This window comes from Squalius cephalus (genome assembly GCF_949319135.1).
Source record: "Squalius cephalus genome assembly, chromosome: 5".
Lineage (NCBI taxonomy): Eukaryota > Metazoa > Chordata > Actinopteri > Cypriniformes > Leuciscidae > Squalius > Squalius cephalus.
The window spans coordinates 50,137,371-50,160,655 of record NC_137126.1 but is presented as its reverse complement, the minus strand read 5'-3'; the positions used below and the strand labels follow the sequence as shown (position 1 = coordinate 50,160,655).

General features: G+C 39.3%; 1 protein-coding gene across 5 annotated transcripts in view; it reads left to right on the top strand.

Moving 5' to 3' along the window:
• The window catches only part of LOC307158911 (phosphatidylinositol-3,5-bisphosphate 3-phosphatase MTMR3), a 28,941-nt gene extending 6,218 nt beyond the window's left edge, over positions 1 to 22,723 (top strand). For 3 of the 5 annotated variants that reach the window (XM_079871903.1, XM_079871902.1, XM_079871901.1), the window contains 15 exons: positions 860 to 1,026; positions 2,479 to 2,572; positions 2,668 to 2,781; positions 3,663 to 3,856; positions 4,454 to 4,588; positions 5,171 to 5,282; positions 5,510 to 5,705; positions 7,807 to 7,992; positions 8,071 to 8,241; positions 9,205 to 9,338; positions 9,933 to 10,671; positions 16,511 to 16,615; positions 17,189 to 17,274; positions 20,312 to 20,338; positions 20,782 to 21,529. In XM_079871903.1, coding sequence (XP_079728029.1) covers positions 860 to 1,026; positions 2,479 to 2,572; positions 2,668 to 2,781; positions 3,663 to 3,856; positions 4,454 to 4,588; positions 5,171 to 5,282; positions 5,510 to 5,705; positions 7,807 to 7,992; positions 8,071 to 8,241; positions 9,205 to 9,338; positions 9,933 to 10,671; positions 16,511 to 16,615; positions 17,189 to 17,274; positions 20,312 to 20,338; positions 20,782 to 20,968 — 2,647 coding nt within the window. In that variant the 3' untranslated portion in view covers positions 20,969 to 21,529. Of the gene's footprint in view, positions 1 to 859; positions 1,027 to 2,478; positions 2,573 to 2,667; positions 2,782 to 3,662; positions 3,857 to 4,453; positions 4,589 to 5,170; positions 5,283 to 5,509; positions 5,706 to 7,806; positions 7,993 to 8,070; positions 8,242 to 9,204; positions 9,339 to 9,932; positions 10,672 to 16,510; positions 16,616 to 17,188; positions 17,275 to 20,311; positions 20,339 to 20,781 lie in introns of all 5 variants that reach the window. The other 2 variants (XM_079871904.1, XM_079871900.1) reach the window with 1 other exon arrangement.
• The last annotated feature ends 562 nt before the right edge of the window (positions 22,724 to 23,285 follow it).

The window sequence follows — 23,285 nt, the reverse complement described above, 5'->3', positions numbered from 1 at the left end:
GACTTCAATATTAGGGGGAAATATTGTGGAAAACAAACCCACTTTTAACATTAACATGACATAAAAATACCAATATCACCAGTAGATGGCTGCAGAGGACCACTCATTTGCCATTTCCACTCTGTTTAATAGCTCTTTTTGCGTGTTTTGCTTTTGGATTTATTACAAAATGATCAAAATCTTAGCAATTTTATTGCATTGAAGTATGAAAGTGACTTACAAATGAGAACAATAGAAGCAGAAACAATAGGACAACAATATGCTTCCCAGTTTAATCTAACTGCATGTATGTTTTAAAAACGTTTTTATTTTATTTTATTTTATAAAAGATATAGTAGAAGATAAAGTGTTAGTATTAATGGATCAAGTGTTGCCAAAAATGGACAGAAATGCAATATCATATACATAACGATGTTCTCAGAGGTGTATAAAGAGCTTACTTAATGAAGCGTTGTGTGTTTATTAGCTTAGAATGAGGCGTTTCTCTCTACACACACCGCGGGTCCGCTTACATCCACATGTTTCTACGGTGGCCCTGAGCGGACAAACACGTTTCGTCACTATGTTGTTCTTCATGATAAGAAGCTTCAGCTAAAGTCAGCGGATAAAACACTGACACAATGATGGACAATAATATTTGCAATAACATAGTTTTACTGAATAATTAAGTAAACCTAATTTCTTAATTTATCTTTGTAAAGAAACCTCGTTGTTTAACTGGCTACTCTCTGCTGTCTCAGACGACGACATCACTTCCTGTCGGCCACTGTAACTTCTGTTGGGTGCAATTCACAACCTCACCACTAGATGCCGCTAAAAATGACACACTGCACCTTTAAATGTAACCTGTTGTGTTCAGGTGTAAGTTCCAGTCGACGGAGCAGTGTCAGGATTGGCTGAGGAGGATCAGCGCAGTTGTGCGGCCGCCGGCCCGGTTGCAGGAGCTCTTCGCCTTCGCCTTCCTCTCGTGCAGCGCGAGTGTGTCCGCTGAGGACAGAGAGTTGCATGATGGGATCTGCCGTGCAGGTACACACACATTTCAGGGCGGTGTTTACAGGTTCTTACTGACTAATTGCTGACTAATTGAAATAAGTTTAAGCTAAAGCACTAAAATTACTATGGAATGCCAAAGCTGCCGAAATAATAAATAAATCAACACACAAATAAATATACAAAGAAATGTAAAATAAATAAATAAATAAATGTCCCCACCCCCCTCATTACCATACGGAGAAAGAAATGTAGAAATAAATAAATAAATAAATGTCCCCGCCCCCCTCATTACCATATGTAGAAATAAATACATACATAAATAAATAAATGTGGGAAAAATACAATGATACATAAGGAAATAAAAGTATAAATGCACATTTTTTTTTTTTTACATTTCTTTGTATATTTATTTATTTCTTATTTTGGCAACTTTGGCAGTCCATAAATTACAAACTGGAAATAATTAGAAGCCAAAACTAAAACTGAGAGCAATAAATCAATCAATAAACCTAAAGTCATATTTAAAAAAACGAATACAAATATAAATATATAAATTAACAAATATATATATATTAATGACAATTTTTGTTTAATTAAAATGAAAACTAAAACATATATAAATAACAGCTAATTCAAAATACTGAAACTATAATTAGTCTTAGTATATACTAGTACAAAATATTTATATTACATAACTACTATATATAAATAATACTAAAACAACACTGGCGCCAGGTTTAATGAGTTTGAACATTAAAATAAGTGCAATCTGTATTATCAGATAAATTCTGTCATGCATTGAAGGATAAAATGCACTAATTCTGTTTATCAACACAATCTTTTGCAATATAGGTGTTTATGAAGCAACTTATAATAACGGAGTTAAAAAAGACGTTGTCTGGCTTGATGCAAGATAAACACAAACAAACAAACAAACACTTTCTATTTCTGTAAATCAGGAAATGCTTCATGTAAAACCTTAATCACAGACACACCTGTTTTTTGCTTATGGTTTCACTGAATCATCGCAGCAAGTACATTGGTCAATAAAGTGAGATTAAATGCATAAAAACGTATGTTTTATTGAACATATTTAGTTATTGGAGGTTTGCATAGTATTCTGATTCTGCTTTTCACTGATTTTATTCATTTTGAGGAATATTGAATCTTTTTTTGTGCAAGTGAGATGAGTAAATGCTCACATTTAGTCTAGAATTACAATAACCATCATGTTTACACACACACACACACACACACACACACTGCACTTCTCAACATGAGGACAGGAGAGCTGTCAGTCAATAAATGTGAAAAAGTAATTCAGATATTTTGTCGTAAATTTTAAAAGTAATGTGTTACTTTACTAGTTACTTGGAAAAGTAATCTGATTACATAACTCAAGTTACTTGTAATGAGTTCCACACACAACACTGGAAATGCTTGAGTTTTAAATCCCAGACTCACCGGATGTGTGTGTGTTTGCAGGAGGACATCAGCGGAGGTTTAAGAGCGAGCTGGAGAGGATGGGCTTCGACACACACAGTGCCTGGAGAATCTCCAACATCAACACACACTACAGGTGACGCACCTGACACACACCAACCGCCCGCTCGCTCAAGCTGCTTCATCACCAGACGCGTGTGTGTGTGTGTGTGTGTGTGTGTGATCTCTCAGGGTCTGTGCCAGTTACCCAGAGCAGATCATCGTTCCCGCTGCGGTCTCGGACCAGGAGCTGGAGAGCGTGGCAGCGTTCCGATCCTGGAAGAGGATCCCGGCTGTGGTTTACAGGTGTTTCTGAGCTTGCGTTTGTGAAAGGACTGTTCTAGGATCAGTACAGGTCACGCTGTGTTGACAGTAGAGTTGGGTATCGTTTGAATTTTAACGATTCTGATTTCGATTCTTAATTTCGATTCCAATAAGGTAAAAAAATAAATCTTAGATATCATTCACATTTAGTCTTATTGCAAAACATATAATTGTAGCTGAATGTCATGAACACAAATCAATTTAGTTAATTAATAAAATTTCTCAGGGCCCAAATTCCATGCTCACCATTTTTATTTTCCATTTCATTAATAATCAAAAAATATATATATTTTATTAGTTTACTTCAATTTTCATAATCATAATGCATGTTTAATCAATAAAAATTTTAAAACGTCAACTATTTAATTATTATTATTATTATTATATATTTTTTTTACAATATTAGAGCTCTTTGAAATGTTTAATTTTTCCAGAAATTCTGTGTTGTCTATTTTCATGTTTCTGGATGGATGATTTAATACAGATATGATCAAAAACAGTGGTAATCAAATAAATGCATAAGAAAATAATCATAGGGCCGTACTTTCAGACTTCCATTGTACATCACTGTAAACATGCTTTTGCTTTTATAAATGTAGATGTTGACATCACTAGTATCTTTAACTTCTGTCTATAGTTATGCTACAATTTTCTGTCATAATCATTTAACAAACGTATTCATTACTTCAGTGACCTCATTGTTTCTGCCTTAAATTATGACATTGTTTAAATAAATTTTTAGTATTCACAAATAAATGTGAATTGAAGTTATGTAGATAAAACGGATGGTTTTAGCTCTGAAATCTGATTGGATGAGCCACACTGTGTTAAAGTACTCCCCTTTATCTTAACCTTTGACCCAGACACCAGAGTTCGGGCGCTGTGATTGGTCGATGTGGGCAGCCAGAGGTCAGCTGGTGGGGTTGGAGAAATGCTGACGATGAGCATCTGGTTCAAGCCATCGCTAAAGCCTGTGTGACGGATCCGGCCTTGAACGCGGCTCATGCTAACGGCTCGTGCGTTCACCATCACGCCAAACCTCCGCTCGGCGACTCCGGTGAGTGAGCGACTCCGGTCCGATCGCAGAGGTCAAGGTGCTTAAAGTACTTGAATTTTACTCTAGTTCTGGAAAACCCTGGAAATCAGCCGTATTTAAGAAAAGGTACTTTTCTGAGGAATTATTGAAAGACAATATATGTAAAATTAGTGTTTAATTTTATTGATAAAACAATCTTTTCACACAAAAATGTATGTTGCAGTCTGTCTAATATAGATATAGAGGCATTTCACACGGCTATGAGTGAGATATTGCTCATATAAATATCCAAGTATATGATACAGCTTTTATTCTTCAGGTCCATCATATATTCATGGAAATAAATCAGTTTGAATACGCGATATCTTTGTCATATTATCCTGTCAATGGTTACAGTCACCGCATGTGCTGCACTTTATTATCTGTACCATTTTGTTTTATTAGTTTATTTTTATTGATCTATTTACCTTTTTTAGAATTTAAAAGATAATAAAGATAGTGTTTGTTTTAAGTGAGACCTAGAAAGTAGTGCTTGAAAAGTCCATTTTATTTTACAGTGTCTGTACGAACCCCCTAAAATCAACGCAGCTGCTCATTTACTTCCTGTTTTCACATCAGGTTCTCACACGGCCAATGGGAACGTAGAGGTGGAGCCCAATGCCACGCCCCCTCAGAAGCTGTTAATAATGGACGCCCGGTCGTACGCGGCGGCGGTAGCCAATCGGGCGAAAGGAGGCGGGTGTGAGTGTCCAGGTAAAGATGCTATAACAGCAGAAACATGTTCTCCCTGATAGGGTCGGGAATCGGATACTTGTTATAAAATTAAAATTTCGATTCCTTTGTGAGCATTTCAATATGACTTTAAACAATTCGAGCGCGAGAGACTCGTTTTCAGTTCTCATGTGTATCAGTGTATTGGATCAGTGCAGCTCTTAAAGTGACAGCAGCCTAATTATTTACAATTACAATACTAATTATTTGTTTTGTGTTTATTGTCTTTAATACTGCTTGAAGTTTATATTAGTTGGGCTAGTTGTTCTTCTATAGTATTTTTAAACCACAGCCAAACGCTTCTTGTCATCTTCATTTATATAGTGCTTTTAACAATGTAGATTGTTTCAAAGCAGCTTTACAGAGATAAGCGTATAATTAACCATAATGTAAGTTGCTTGTGTAAGTGTTCTTTAGCTGTTGATTTGTGTTCATGATATTCATATACAATTACATGTTTTGTAAAAATACTAAATGTGAATGATATCTAAGGTTTAGTTTTTTTACTTTTGGAATCGAAATCGATAAAATTCAAACCTCTGTGTGTGTGTGTGTGTCCTGTAGAGTATTACCCCAGCTGTGAGGTGATGTTCATGGGCATGGCCAACATCCACTCCATCCGGAAGAGCTTCCAGTGTTTGCGGACTCTCTGCGCTCAAGTCCCGGATCCGGTGAAGTGAGTGTTCCTGAGGAGCCGACCTGCAAACACAGCAGAGCCGGCTCGACCACGGCTGATGCTCTTTTACTCAGTGCAGATTTGGTTACAGAGACAGTGTTGCTTTTAGTTAGTAATGCACTGATTTAAAATTCTGGTCAAACTAGAAACCAACATATATTGTTATGCTATGGTTAAAAACATAAACGATATAAATATATATTGTGTGTGTGTTCTGCGTGTGTTAGCTGGCTGTCGGCGTTGGAGGGCACTAAATGGCTCCAGCATCTGTCTCTGCTGCTGAAAGCGTGTCTTCTGGTGGTGAACGCCGTGGACCGGGACCACAGGCCTGTGCTGGTGCACTGCTCCGACGGATGGGACCGGACGCCTCAGATCGTGGCTCTGTCCAAACTCCTGCTCGACCCCTTCTACAGGACCATCAAGGTCTCCAGCACTCTGTGTTTTAGTTCAGAAGAACACTGCAAAAAATGCTTTTCTTACTTAGGATTTTTGTCTTGTTTCCAGTGCAAATATGTAAAAGTTCTTAAATCAAGATGCATTTAGTAAAATAGTAAAATGCCATATGATATTATGTCTTGTTTTTTGGGGAAATAAATTAAGTTGTTGCTTAAGAAAAAGCTAAATTATCTGTCAATGGGGTCAGAAAAATCACTTAACACGACATAATAACTTATGGCATTTTACTATTTTACTATCTTGATTTAAGAACTTTTACATATTTGGACTGGAAACAAGACAAAAATACTGAGTAAGAAAAGCATTTTTTACAGTGAATACCATGCAATATGAGCATGGCAGGAGTGTTGTAAATGTTAGTGCACAATCATGCATAATCTGAGCGCAAACTGCCGTTTAAAGGGATAGTTCACCCAAAAATGAAAATTCTGTCAGTAATTACTCACCCTCATGTTGTTCCAACCCCGTAAGACCTTCGTTTTTCTTCGGAACACAAATTAAGATATTTTTGATGAAATCTGAGAGCTGGATCACTTCTCCATAGGCTTCTAAGTGACCGAAACTTGCTGGCCCAGAAAAGTTATTAAAGAGATCGTTAATATAGTCCAAGTGACTCCAGTGGCTTAATCTTAAGTTTATCAAGCGACGAGAATACTTTTTGTGCGCAAAACAAACAAAAATAACGACTTTATTCCACTATTCATTTCCTTCTCTCTGGGCCTCGTAGTGTTTTTGCGTAGCGCGTCTGTGTTGCACGTCAGACGCATCACACACATGACCGGCGTCGGCCAATAGTGAGCCTACGTGGAGACGTGTAACACAGACGCGCTGCGCAAAAACACTATGTGAACCAACTCGAGGCCCAGAGAGAAGGAAATGAATAGTGGAATAAAGTCGTTATTTTTGGGTTTTTTTGCGCACAAAAAGTATTCTCGTCGCTTGATAAACTTAAGATTGAGTCTGTAGTCACTTGGACTATATTAACGATCTCTTTAATAACTTTTCTGGGCCAGCAAGTTTCGGTCACCTAGCAGCCTATGGAGGAGTGATCCAGCTCTCAGATTTAATCAAAAATATCTTAATTTGTGTTCTGAAGATGAACGAAGGTCTTACGGGGTTGGAACAACATGAGGGTGAGTAATTACTGACAGAATTTTCATTTTTGGGTGAACTAACCGTTTAATATATCATCTCTCTCTGCGTTTATGGACACAATAAAGTGAGGAATAGTTTTTTAGGGTTTAATTTTTCAAAAGAACTGGGTAATGTCGCTGAGAAAGAGCCTTGTGCAACACCATGGGTTCGATTCTCTAGAAATGCATGAACTGATATAAATGTACTCACTGAATGCAATGTGGATAAACCTGTCTGTATAAATGTAAATATCAATCTCAATACTTATGTAATCATAGGGTTGTAGACTAGTTAGGGATATAAACATTTTGGCCGATAACTGATTATTTTTATTTGAAAGTCGATAACCGATATATCGGCTGATAAATCTAAATCCAAGTTTTTATATAATGTTTAAGAGCCTGATTACAAAAGCAAAAGTCTCACCAGTAAAATCCACGTCTCAAACACACAATTATGATGTCCTCATGATAATGTTATGTAGCCGATATGACAGGCTTGCGCTGCACATGTTGCTCTGAACTGTACTTTCCTTTTTTGAAGTGATTTCAATCATATTTCAAGCACTTCATAATCATCATGTTGAACAGTGGCATCTGAAGTGTCTCAGCTGAAGGAAATAATGCATTATTAATCGGCTTTAATATATCAGACAAATTTTATTATCGGGCCGATAACGATAACATTAATATGAACCGATATCAGCCGATATATCGTGCATCCCAAAGCCTAGTAGATTCAAAATGTCTAGTGCACAAAGTAAAATACATTTGTTTTATGCACTAATACAGTATAACAATATATAGCAACATTTATGTACAAATAAAAAAGCTGTGTTGGGACTTTTTTGTATCATTGCGTCTGAGTTTTGAATTGATTCACAGAAATGGAGAGTTTGTTCTGAAGGTTGAAGAGTTTGCTTTGGTCTGCGCAGGGTTTCCAGGTGCTGGTCGAGAGCGAGTGGCTGGACTACGGCCATAAGTTTGCCGAGCGCTGTGGTCACGGTGAGAACGCGTATGACGTGAACGAGCGCTGTCCTGTGTTCCTGCAGTGGCTCGACTGCGTTCATCAGCTCCAGAGACAGTTCCCATGCTCCTTTGAGTTCACCGAGGCCTTCCTGGTACTCGCTGTCATTGCTTTGATCAGCGCTTGTTCAGATTAACATGCTTGCACATCACAACTGTGTTTGTGCCTTCAGGTGAAGTTAGCGCAGCACACGTACTCGTGTCTGTTCGGGACGTTCCTGTGCAACAGTGTGAAGGAGCGAGAGGATCAGTGTGTTCAGGAGAAGACGTGCTCGGCTTGGACTCTCCTGAGGCCGGAGAACTCATCGTTCCTCAACATCCTCTACTCACCGCGCTCAGAGACCGTACGTCTGCTGGCCCGGCTCACATAGCGGGCTTATAGGGTTAACTACACACTTTAGCTATTTGAAATAAAATAATAGAAAATTAAAAAAAAGAAGAAAAAAATAAATATATATAATATATATATATATATATATATATATATATATATATATATATATATATATATATATATATATATATATATATATATATATATATATTATATATATATATGAAATAATACAATAAAATATGAAATAAATAAAAGAAAAGAAAAAATAAAATATGAAAAAATTAAAATGAATGTGAAATAAAAAAATAAAATAAAAAAATAAAATATGAATATATACAATTAAATATAAAATAAATAAAATAATTAAAAAATATATAAAATAAAATCAAAGAAAAAATATATTATATATAAATAATAAATTATATATATATATATATATAATTACACAATTACAATATAACACACACACACATATGTATACATATACAGTACAGTATTGCAGTATTGTAAAAAATTTTTTGTCAAAATACAGAAACCTCGCATTTCAAACTTATTTTAGTTTATTTTTATTTCTCATTTGGTTTAAATTGATGTACTAAAATAACTAAAATTGAAATAAAAATAATACATTTTATAAAGACGTTTAAAAAAACAGCTAATAAAAATGACAAAAGATCAAAATTAAATAAAAATAAATTCAAAAATATTAATAAACTATGATATAGCAGTGATATTAAAATTTCGAGCAGCACAACTTATTTCAACACTGATAATAATCATAAATGTTTGAATCATGTGACACTGAAGACTGGAGTAATGATGCTGAAAATTCAGCTTTGATCTCAGGAATAAATTACACTTTACTATATATTCACAGAGACAACAGATGATTTACATTAGAATAATATTTCACTGTTTTTACTGTATTTCTGATCAAGTAAACTCAGCCTCACTAGAATCTCTCCGTCAGGTTTTGCACCCAGTGTGTCACGTGAGGAATCTGATGCTATGGAGCGCCGTCTACCTGCCTAACTCCGCCCCCTCCACGCCTTCTGATGAGTCATGTGTGCCTAACTCCGCCCCCTCAGCCTCACCTGTGAGCAGGTAAATGACACGCAACTTATGCGTTTCCTTGCCTGAACACATTTTCAGTAGGGATGCACGATATATCAGCCACCACATCGGTATCGGCTGATATCGGTTCATTTATAATGTTATCATTATCGGCCTGATAATACAATGTGTCCGATATATTAAAGCTGATAAATAATGTATTATTCCCTTCAGCTGAGACACTTCAGATGCGCACTGTTCAACATGATGATTATGAAGTGCTTGAAATATGATTGGAATCACTTCAAAAAAGGAAAGTACAGTTCAGTGCAACATGTGCAGCGCAAGCCTGTCATATCGGCTACATAACATTATCATGAGGACATCATAATTGTGTGTTTGAGACGTGGATTTTAATAGTGAGACTTTTGTTTTTGTAATCAGGCTCTCAAAAATTATATAAAAATTTTGATTTAGATTTATCGGCCGATATATCGGTTATCGACTTTCAGATATAAAGAATTATCGGTATCGACCAAAATTCTGATATTGGTGCATCCCTAATTTTCAGCCTTTAACCACTTTTCACTAATTTCTCCACTTAGACGTTCCTGTAGCTCAAACTGTAGTGTGTTTTCTTTGCAGGTTACCAAAGACTCGGTCGTACGACGATCTGCACACCTCGTGTGAGGGTTTGACCCCGACCCGCCGCAGCAGCGACCCCAGCCGGAACGAGAAGTGGCAGGACCGTCTGAGCGTGAGGATGAGCGTGACGAAAGAACCGGACAAGAGCCGTCCCGATCCGAGACTCGGCTTGAACACCGGCGACTCTGAGGCATTAAAGGGGGCGGAGCTTTCTGTGACTGACAGCCAAATGGAACAGGAAGTGAGAGAGGAGGATCACAGGAAGCTGGAAGTTGTAAATAACACGCCTGCCTTCGATATTCCAGATCATTTTGAGAGTGAGGACCAAATGTTTGAATCACCCGAAGATAGTAAAGATCACGCTGTGGAACGTTCCACTGAAAAACACCCACCTAAATCCCAGCATCCTCTTTGCTCTAACGAAAACAGTGAGTTGCTATCAAACGGGTTAGATCTAAATAATCACGCCCCCTTTACAACTACCCATGATGCTTCAGAATCTAGCAGCCAATCTTCCATGGAGAGTTCTTCCAGTCCGAACCACACCCTCAACGGCGTCTGCTCACCTTCCCAGCATCCCGTTCATCCGCTTTCGGCCAATCAGGACGGGTTGAGTCTTCACAGTGACGCCGTCCAGGTGCGCCTGCGCGAGATGGAGGCGGGGCATCAGCTGCAGGTGGAGACGCTGAAGAAGCAGGTGCAGGAGCTCTGGAGCCGTCTGCACGTCAACGGGAAGCTGGTGAGGAACACACTCTCGCTACTCTGTGCACTTCCTGTGTTATATTGAAACGCTTTAGTGATGGTAAATCTACGGTAGAGCACAGCGAAACTTAAACAGGAAATATAAGTTCACAACACAACAAAAACGAGCCACAACACGACAAAATCAAGCCACAACACAACGAAATCAAGCCACAACACAACGAAATCAAGCCACAACACAACGAAATCAAGCAACAACACAACGCAATCAAGCCACAACACAACAAAATCAGGCCACAACACAACGAAATCAAGCCACAACACAACGAAATCAAGCAACAACACAACGAAATCAAGCAACAACACAACGAAATCAAGCCACAACACAACGAAATCAAGCAACAACACAACGAAATCAAGCCACAACACAACAAAATCAGGCCACAACACAACGAAATCAAGCCACAACACAACGAAATCAAGCCACAACACAACGAAATCAAGCAACAACACAACGAAATCAAGCCACAACACAACAAAATCAGGCCACAACACAACGAAATCAAGCCACAACACAACGAAATCAAGCAACAACACAACGAAATCAAGCAACAACACAACGAAATCAAGCCACAACACAACGAAATCAAGCCACAACACAACGAAATCAAGCCACAACACAACGCAATCAAGCCACAACACAACGAAATCAAGCCACAACACAACGCAATCAAGCCACAACACAACAAAATCAAGCAACAACACAACGCAATCAAGCCACAACACAACGAAATCAAGCCACAACACAACGCAATCAAGCCACAACACAACGAAATCAAGCCACAACACAACGCAATCAAGCCACAACACAACGAAATCAAGCCACAACACAACGAAATCAAGCCACAACACAACGAAATCAAGCAACAACACAACGCAATCAAGCCACAACACAACAAAATCAGGCCACAACACAACGAAATCAAGCCACAACACAACGAAATCAAGCAACAACACAACGAAATCAAGCAACAACACAACGAAATCAAGCCACAACACAACGAAATCAAGCAACAACACAACGAAATCAAGCCACAACACAACAAAATCAGGCCACAACACAACGAAATCAAGCCACAACACAACGAAATCAAGCCACAACACAACGAAATCAAGCAACAACACAACGAAATCAAGCCACAACACAACAAAATCAGGCCACAACACAACGAAATCAAGCCACAACACAACGAAATCAAGCAACAACACAACGAAATCAAGCAACAACACAACGAAATCAAGCCACAACACAACGAAATCAAGCCACAACACAACGAAATCAAGCCACAACACAACGCAATCAAGCCACAACACAACGAAATCAAGCCACAACACAACGCAATCAAGCCACAACACAACAAAATCAAGCAACAACACAACGCAATCAAGCCACAACACAACGAAATCAAGCCACAACACAACGCAATCAAGCCACAACACAACGAAATCAAGCCACAACACAACGCAATCAAGCCACAACACAACGAAATCAAGCCACAACACAACGCAATCAAGCCACAACACAACAAAATCAAGCAACAACACAACGCAATCAAGCCACAACACAACGCAATCAAGCCACAACACAACGCAATCAAGCCACAACACAACGAAATCAAGCCACAACACAACGCAATCAAGCCACAACACAACAAAATCAAACAACAACACAACGAAATCAAGCAACAACACAACGAAATCAAGCCACAACACAACGAAATCAAGCCACAACACAACGAAATCAAGCAACAACACAACGAAATCAAGCCACAACACAACGCAATCAAGCCACAACACAACGAAATCAAGCCACAACACAACGAAATCAAGCCACAACACAACGAAATCAAGCCACAACACAACGAAATCAAGCCACAACACAACGAAATCAAGCCACAACACAACGAAATCAAGCAACAACACAACGAAATCAAGCCACAACACAACAAAATCAGGCCACAACACAACGAAATCAAGCCACAACACAACGAAATCAAGCAACAACACAACGAAATCAAGCAACAACACAACGAAATCAAGCCACAACACAACGAAATCAAGCCACAACACAACGCAATCAAGCCACAACACAACGCAATCAAGCCACAACACAACGAAATCAAGCCACAACACAACGAAATCAAGCAACAACACAACGAAATCAAGCAACAACACAACGAAATCAAGCCACAACACAACGAAATCAAGCCACAACACAACGCAATCAAGCCACAACACAACGCAATCAAGCCACAACACAACGAAATCAAGCCACAACACAACGCAATCAAGCCACAACACAACAAAATCAAACAACAACACAACGAAATCAAGCAACAACACAACGAAATCAAGCCACAACACAACGAAATCAAGCCACAACACAACGAAATCAAGCCACAACACAACGAAATCAAGCCACAACACAACGAAATCAAGCCACAACACAACGAAATCAAGCCACAACACAACGAAATCAAGCAACAACACAACGAAATCAAGCCACAACACAACAAAATCAGGCCACAACACAACGAAATCAAGCCACAACACAACGAAATCAAGCAACAACACAACGAAATCAAGCCACAACACAACGAAATCAAGCCACAACACAACGCAATCAAGCCACAACACAACGAAATCAAGCCACAACACAACGAAATCAAGCCACAACACAACGCAATCAAGCCACAACACAACAAAATCAAACAACAACACAACGAAATCAAGCAACAACACAACGAAATCAAGCCACAACACAACGCAATCAAGCCACAACACAACGCAATCAAGCCACAACACAACGAAATCAAGCCACAACACAACGCAATCAAGCCACAACACAACAAAATCAAGCAACAACACAACGAAATCAAGCCACAACAAAATCAAACAACAACACAACGAAATCAAGCAACAACACAACGAAATCAAGCCACAACACAACGAAATCAAGCCACAACACAACGCAATCAAGCCACAACACAACGAAATCAAGCAACAACACAACGAAATCAAGCCACAACACAACGCAATCAAGCCACAACACAACGCAATCAAGCCACAACACAACAAAATCAAGCCACAACACAACGAAATCAAGCCACAACACAACGCAATCAAGCCACAACACAACGAAATCAAGCCACAACACAACGCAATCAAGCCACAACACAACGCAATCAAGCCACAACACAACAAAATCAAGCCACAACACAACGCAATCAAGCCACAACACAACGCAATCAAGCCACAACACAACGCAATCAAGCCACAACACAACGCAATCAAGCCACAACACAACAAAATCAAGCAACAACACAACGAAATCAAGCAACAACACAACGAAATCAAGCCACAACACAACGCAATCAAGCCACAACACAACGAAATCAAGCCACAACACAACGCAATCAAGCCACAACACAACGCAATCAAGCCACAACACAACGAAATCAAGCAACAACACAACGAAATCAAGCCACAACACAACGAAATCAAGCCACAACACAACGAAATCAAGCCACAACACAACGAAATCAAGCCACAGGCACAGCGAAATCAAGCCACAACACAACGAAATCAAACAACACAATGAAATCAAGCCACAGGCACAGCGAAATCAAGCAACAACACAACGAAATCAAGCCACAACACAACGCAATCAAGCCACAACACAACGAAATCAAGCCAAAACACAAAGAAATCAAGCCACAACACAACGAAATCAAGCCACAACACAACGAAATCAAGCCACAACACAACGAAATCAAGCCACAACACAACGAAATCAAACAACACAATGAAATCAAGCCACAGGCACAGCGAAATCAAGCAACAACACAACGAAATCAAGCCACAACAACGAAATCAAGCCACAACACAACGAAATCAAGCAACAACACAACGCAATCAAGCCACAACACAACGAAATCAAGCCACAACACAACGCAATCAAGCCACAACACAACGAAATCAGGCCACAACACAACGAAATCAAGCAACAACACAACGAAATCAAGCCACAACACAACAAAATCAAACAACAACACAACGAAATCAAACCACAACACAACGAAATCAAGCCACAACACAACGCAATCAAGCCACAACACAACAAAATCAAACAACAACACAACGAAATCAAGCAACAACACAACGAAATCAAGCCACAACACAACGAAATCAAGCCACAACACAACGCAATCAAGCCACAACACAACGCAATCAAGCCACAACACAACAAAATCAAGCCACAACACAACGCAATCAAGCCACAACACAACGCAATCAAGCCACAACACAACAAAATCAAACAACAACACAACGAAATCAAGCAACAACACAATGAAATCAAGCCACAACACAACGCAATCAAGCCACAACACAACGCAATCAAGCCACAACACAACGAAATCAAGCAACAACACAACGAAATCAAGCCACAACACAACGAAATCAAGCCACAACACAACGAAATCAAGCCACAACACAATGAAATCAAGCCACAGGCACAGCGAAATCAAGCCACAACACAACGAAATCAAACAACACAATGAAATCAAGCCACAGGCACAGCGAAATCAAGCAACAACACAACGAAATCAAGCCACAACACAACGCAATCAAGCCACAACACAACGCAATCAAGCCACAACACAACGAAATCAAGCCAAAACACAAAGAAATCAAGCCACAACACAACGAAATCAAGCCACAACACAACGAAATCAGGCCACAACACAACGAAATCAAGCCACAACACAACGAAATCAAACAACACAATGAAATCAAGCCACAACACAACGCAATCAAGCAACAACACAACGAAATCAAGCCAAAACACAACGAAATCAAGCCAAAACACAAAGAAATCAAGCCACAACACAACGAAATCAAGCCACAACACAACGAAATCAAGCCACAACACAACGAAATCAAACAACACAACGAAATCAAGCCACAGGCACAGCGAAATCAAGCAACAACACAACGAAATCAAGCCACAACACAATGAAATCAAGCCACAGGCACAGCGAAATCAAGCAACAACACAACGAAATCAAGCAACAACACAACGAAATCAAGCAACAACACAACGAAATCAAGCCACAACACAACGCAATCAAGCCACAACACAACAAAATCAAGCCACAACACAACGCAATCAAGCCAAAACACAAAGAAATCAAGCCACAACACAACGAAATCAAGCCACAACACAACGAAATCAAGCCAAAACACAACGAAATCAAGCCACAAAACAACGAAACCAAGCCACAACACAACGAAATCAAGCAACAACACAACGAAATCAAGCCACAACACAACGAAATCAAGCCACAACACAACGAAATCAAGCCAAAACACAACGAAATCAAGCCACAAAACAACGAAACCAAGCCACAACACAACGAAACCAAGCCACAACACAACGAAATCAAGCCACAACACAACGAATCAAGCCACAACACAATGGAAACAAGCCAAAACTGTTTGTTGGCACTTAAAGATTTAAAACCCAAGCATTGATGTTTTACCACAGTTGTCAATAATTAGTGATACATTGTTCATAATGAATTAATTTGTGTCAAGATTGCACAACATTGTAGTTATCAGCATTGTTGGTCATTAAAGTTATAATAGTTATCATTATAGTTAACATTGTGGTTATCATAGTTAACATTATAGTTATAATTGTCCGGTAGACATGATTATAGTGATTAAAGTTATAGTTATAGTCCTTGGTGTAAAGAGGCTGTTAATCTCATTAACTTCAGCAGCTCTAACACTTCTTCTTCTCTGAGCCACAGACGTCTCTTCCGGACGGGGAGAATAACCTGGAGTTACAGCGCTGTGGTGCCACTGATCTCCTGTCTGAGTCCAGCTGGGAACAGATCGGACAACGGGAAGCAGAGGTGAGCGGATCATGGAGAGAACGGACGTCACACGGCAAAAAATGCTTTTCTTACTCAGTATTTGTGTCTTGTTTCCAGTCCAAATATCTAAAAACTCTTAAATCAAGATGCATTTACTAGAGGAGTAAAATGACATATGATATTATGTCTTGTTTTCTGGGGGGAAAATCAAAATGAAGAGAGTTTATGCTTAAAAAAAGCAAAATGATCTGCCAATGGGGTCAGAAAAATAATCTTAATTCAAACGGAAACATTATTTTTCTGATCCCAATGGCAGATCATTTAGCTTGTTTCAGACTCCCTTTATGGTCCTTCCATATCAGCTGTGCCATTAAGAAGGCACATCAGAGGCTTTATTTCTTAAGGTGTCTCAAGAAATATGGTATGTCCCTTAACATTCTACAAAACTTTTACCGCTGTACAATTGAGAGTATATTGACAGATCACATTGTAGTGTGGTTTGGCAGGGCGACTTCACGTGATCTTAATCTTCTGACAAAGGTGGTTAAATATGCATCTAAAAAAGTAATTTTCCCCGACACTGGTGTGTTGACGTGTTCTGTTTGTGTCCAGGTGACACAGTGGTACTCGGATCACCCGGCGTCCCGTTGCTATGGTTGCGAGAGGACATTCTGGCTGGCCAGGAAGCATCACTGCAGGTGAGACCCGGATACACTCGGGAATTACAGGAATATTCCACGATCATTAATGCTCAGCGTTAAAACACTCACTAGTACAGCCACAAGACACACACTGCAATATTATATATTCTTACTTAGTATTTTTGTCTTGTTTCCAGTCCAAATATCTAAAAATTCTTAAATCAAGATGCATTTACTAGATGAGTGAAATGACACATGATATTAATTATTGTTTTATGGGGAGAAAAAAATCCAAAAACAAGCAAAATTATATTGTTTCTGTTTGAATTAAAATTATTTTCTGACCCCATTTGCAGATAATTTTGCTTGTTTAAGCAAAAACTCACTTCATTTGGATTAATTCCACAGAAAACAAGATATAATATCTTTTTATAATATAATTTTACTCCTCTAGTAAATGCATCTTGATTTAAGAATGTTTAGATATTTGGACTGGAAACAAGACTAAAATACTGAGTAAGAAAAGCATTTTTTTTGCAGTGTAGACAATATGATTTTAGTGTGAAAATCACTTATCAACCTTTTCTGTTTAAAGGGGTCATGAACTGCATTTTCTTTTCTTTTCTAATGTTCTCTGAGCTCCACTTTTAATATTTTAACATCAAAAACCTCCTAATTTAGATGATAAATAATAATCTGTTTTTGGCCCTCTCTCTCAAACACTCAGTGTTGATGGGCGTCTCATTCGAGACCTGGAAGTAAACGCCCACTGCTGTGATTGGCTAACAGTTTTGCATATTAAAATAATTTTCTATGTCCCCGTTATTAGATTCCGATGTTGAAAAATATCTTGTAACGTTTGCCAGCAATGTGAAACATTCATGCTTATTACATGTGCTTTATAAATCTTTAAATAAAGTTTAAGTGCTTGAAGTTACAACAGTTATAGTTGAGAAATGATCATTTACGGTGTTTTGAACAGAATTATGAATGAATCGTTTGTCACGCTGTCGTTCTTATGGGCGATTCAGCTTTACTGATGAGAAAACAGTCTTTCACTGCAGCTTTTACTCAGGATTACAGCGACTGGAGCGGATCTTTCTCCTGTATCCCAGAATCCCACGCATTAACCCCATGAGTGCTGAAGCGAATCACAGCTCTTGAGTTCGACTGCGGCGAAATACTCAGAACATCTCAATCGATCAGCAATAGAGTCACATGGTAAAACACACAGTTACTCACACGTGTGTGTCGCGACGTTACTGTCGGGTCCAGTGTAGTCGTCACTGCATCAGCTTTTATTCTCAGTCTCTCTGAACGGTCATGTTCACAAACGAATCCGCAGTAAAATGAAGCGATCGAACTGGAACTTTGTTCAAAATAAAGTTCATCCCGCTTCAATAAAGTCTTGTAATCCTGTGTTTGCGTCGCTCTTGTATTCACTGCTACATGACGTGTGAGAATCAGTGGGCGGGGCTAAAGAGGTGATATGTAGAAGTGGGCGTTGACCTTCTTCTGAAGAGGCGGACTTTCGTCACACTATGATGTAATAATGTGACAAAATCCAAAACGAGTCATTTTCTGAGGAAGCTTTGAGTTCTGAACTTCACATTTCTGCTTTTAAATCCTTTCCTGCCTCATTCATTTCTATTGTACGTGCTTCACTGTAACCTCCATTTCTGTGTGTGTTTTTAAAAGAAAACAAGGGATGAGTTAAAATTATTTTTTGTGATCAACATAATGGCACAAATGTTATGGATTGAGTTTATCTGGAATATTCCTTCAAGCGTTTCACACCGCACTGAACCCTGGGTAACGTCTTTTAAGGACCTTGCCAAACTTTATACTGAATTTAAATTCAATGAACTTTATTTCTTTATTAAAATAATCAGTAACACTAAGGTGTCATTAGTTAACATGAACTAACAATGAACAATAGTTCTTCTGTGTTTTTTAATCTGAATCTCAACAGTTACTGATGTATCATTAGAATCAAAGCTTGTATCTGTTAATATTAATATGCACTGGGAACTAACATGAACATTAATAAAGGTTCATAAATGATGTGAAATATACTGCTCATAGTTCATGTTAGTTAATGCATTTACTGATCTTAACAAATGAGACCGTGTTATAAAGTGTTATAATCTAAATTAATCTTAAATAAATCTTTTTTTTTGATTGAAAAACTGGATTCTGGAATCACAAAATTAATTCTGGTTTATTCATTTAAAGTTCCCCTGTGGTGTAAATCCAGCTTTTAATGTTGTTTATGTGTCTATGTGGTGTTTTTAATCTGCTTTAAGACAAAGCATGTGTAAATTCATAAGTCGACAGCATTGCTGAGTATTTCCTCCTTAAAACTGCAGTGAACCAAAGACAGTCTCAAAAACACACTTTGAAATCGCTGGTGTTTCTGACGTCACAAACTACCTTGTAACCAATCAGATCAACGTGTGATCGTCAACCAGTGGATCTCTGAGCTGAGGGAGTGAGTGGAGGCGGGGCTCATTTGCATATTCATAGAACCACGCATACTAAATGAGGCAAGGGTGTCGAGTTACATTCAAGATATTTTAAGGCATGACAAAAATTTTCAATGAAAAAAACGTTTAAATATGACATTTTGATGAGTTTTAAGGGAATGATTGACTACAGGGGGACTTTAAATATGTATATTAATTTTTCTATATTTAATATGAGGTTCTATTTGACTTGATAAGCGCAGCGGCTCACTGAATGAATCTGAGGGTTCGTTTACACGACAACCATGTACTTAAAACGTAAAAACTAAAAAAAGTTTTTCCTTCGCATTTTTCACATACAGACGACAGCGCTGTATTCTCCTGCCAGGCCAGTAGATGGCGATGTCACTTTGTAGACACGTAGTACACATGCGCATCACCGTTTTCATAAATGCAAGTTTTTGTAGTTTCAGGACAATAATGTGCTCATTTTCAGGCCCCCAAAACGCATTTGTCGAGTAAATACACAGCTGAAGCGCATAGTGTTCTGTTGTTAGTTGGAAGCAGTGTGTGTGAGTCTGAGTGTCGTCTGATCGGACTCTCTCTCTCTCTCTCTCGTTCTGCTGCAGTGGCAGAGAGCCGGTTGATGAGGCCTGGTGAGACTTTCCTTCTCCTCTTCTGTCCATCCATCTTTCCCTTCTCACACACACTCATTCACATCGTCCTCCACTGTAGCGTCTCCATCCTCATGCTTGTTCTCACACTAGAGATTCTACTGCAAATATGCACACCAGTGTCTCAAAGTCCATTTCGTATGAATTACTACACTACCAGTCACAAGTGTGGGGTCGGTAAGAATTTTAATGTTTTTAAAAGAGTCTCCTCTGCTCACCAAGGCTGCATTTATTTGATTAAAAATACAAATAAATACAGTAAAAATGTGAAATATTATTATAATTTAATAATAGAAGCAAAAGACTTTTTAAAAACATTAAAAATCTTACCGATCTAAGAGTTGTGACTGGGAGTGTATATGTGAAGCTTAAGTAGTTTATGAACATTAGAAGTGTTAATTCCTCACTCTCTCTCTCCGCTGCAGGAACTGTGGGAATGTGTTCTGCTCGAGCTGCTGTGACCAGAAGGTGGCGCTAGCGAGTCAACAGCTCCGCGAGCCGAACCGCGTGTGTCAGGCGTGTGTCGGGCACCTCCGGCCCTCATCCGTTCCTCCCGCGCTCCCTCCGGCAGACCTGGAACTGGAGAACCCCATCACTGCCAGCTCCAACTGAGCCGGATCCCTGCCGCATCCCAGCCGGATCACACGGAGAACCCCATCCCCGCCAGCTCTAACTGAGCCGGATCCCAGCCGGAACACACGGAGACCTGGAGAATCCCATCACTGCCAGCTCTAACTGAGCCGGATCCCTGCCGCATCCCAGACCGATCAACATGGAGAACCCCATCCCCGCCAGCTCTAACTGAGCCGGATCCCAGCCGGAACACACGGAGAATCCCATCACTGCCAGCTCCAACTGAGCCGGATCCCAGCCGGATCACATGGAGAACTGGAAAACCCCATCCCCGCCAGCTCCATCTGAGCCGGATCCCTGCCGCATCCCAGCCGGATCACACGGAGAACTGGAAAACCCCATCCCCGCCAGCTCCATCTGAGCCGGATCCCTGCCGCATCCCAGCCGGATCACACGGAGAACTGGAAAACCCCATCCCCGCCAGCTCCATCTGAGCCGGATCCCTGCCGCATCCCAGCCGGATCACACGGAGAACTGGAAAACCCCATCCCCGCCAGCTCCAACTGAGCCGGATCCCTGCCGGAACACACGGAGAACCGGCTCAACGCCAGCGCTCAAGGGATTGGGATCGAGAGCTCATCATTTACTCACTCTCATGTGCTTCTGTATGACCAAAGTGCACATCTAAAGAATGACATCACTTTCCTCTGTGGATCCCAATCCAGCGACTGGATTCACCGATCAAGGGGATGGAAAGGTGCAGCGCCAAACATTAGTCCCAAACTGATGAGTAATAACTTCTTGCGGTGCGTAGATCCAAAAGGACCTCAAAAATCAGGAAAAAGATCCGCACTCGAATATAGGCCAAAAAGCTCGACAAATAAAGTGCAAAAGTGCAAGGTGCGCAGAACGTTTCCGGGTTCAACCCCTCATCAGTGGAATTCCATCCTGGAATCTGATTTTATCCCATATATAAAAATATTTACATTTGAAAAAAAAATTTTTTTCCAAAGTTTTGAATAGAGGATTGTTGTGATACGTCTGTATAATTATGTAGACCATTGATGTAAATATTTTTAAACGGGACACCACCGGGGTCACTAATAACAAGGGTTCCTGGATTCCACACACACCTCCTTTAAACATTTATTTATATTAATCAAAATAAAACTTAAAATCACAATATAGTGCGATTATCAAATCGAATGCTGCATTTTAAATACTGAATTTATTCAAAGTCACGTCATGCATAATCATGACCAATCTGTGTTTACATTATAATCAAAGGTGTCACTCAGAGAACTCGTGCACATCGCTAGGAGTGTATTAATAGTGATCTGCATCATATGTGGGTATATTGTAATGCTTGATATTACAAGTTGGAGGCTATCTGAACTTTAAGAAGTTATTTAAGGATTATTTAAGACTTCAGAATCTTAAAAAAAATAACATTCCTCTTAATGTTTTGTGCATCCCTGATCTCATTCTGATTATTTTTATGATCATGTTTCAAAAAAAAAAAAAATCATATATAGTTCATACAAATAGTGCACTATGATAGACGAATAGAACGTGTATGCAAATGAGATCCGAAAGTTAAATTTGGCTCACCGTCCTTTTGTTGCAGACGTTCTTCAGGTTTGAAGCATCATGAGGCTGAGGAAATGATGACAGAACTTTAATATCCCTGAACTATTCCCGTAGGACACACGGCTTCTGACGCCGGAGGAGTGTTGCACACTTGAATCTGTGTACATGAACTTTGTATGTATATTATGTCACATGTACAGCCAATGCAATGAAAGCTTGACGGACTAAATGGAGTTTCACGAATTTGAGCAATACACACAGGATCGGGACGATAACGGAAAAGATCCTTGTGTGACGACCATCTCAAACGTGTCTGCTGTCTGGTTGTGTTTGCCCTGATGAAATCTCCCACAATGCAATGCTTCTGTCTTTCCTCTCTATGTTGGACAGGGTTTGTATGAGCTGCTAACACTGTCGCTTATGGCGTTTGTGTGAATGAAATTAAAGCACAACACACTGCCAACCTGAGCCACGAGACTGAGTTTCATTGATGCTCGTGATTTAAAAAAATAATTAAAAAAAGATGAACTTGTTGATTTAGGTTCATTTTTTACCCTGAGTTAATGAACCCGTAGTCCTGGCTGAAAATGTGCAATCTGATAAATCTATAGAGAATTTGACTACTGGTTTCCTACTAACCCTAAAGCTTGACATATGAAATAATAACCCGAGAAATCTTTTTTTTTTTCTTCTTTTATGTAAGTTTATTGAACCTTTAGATGAAAAATAAAAAAAGTTTGCTATATAATGAGAATATGAAGGACTA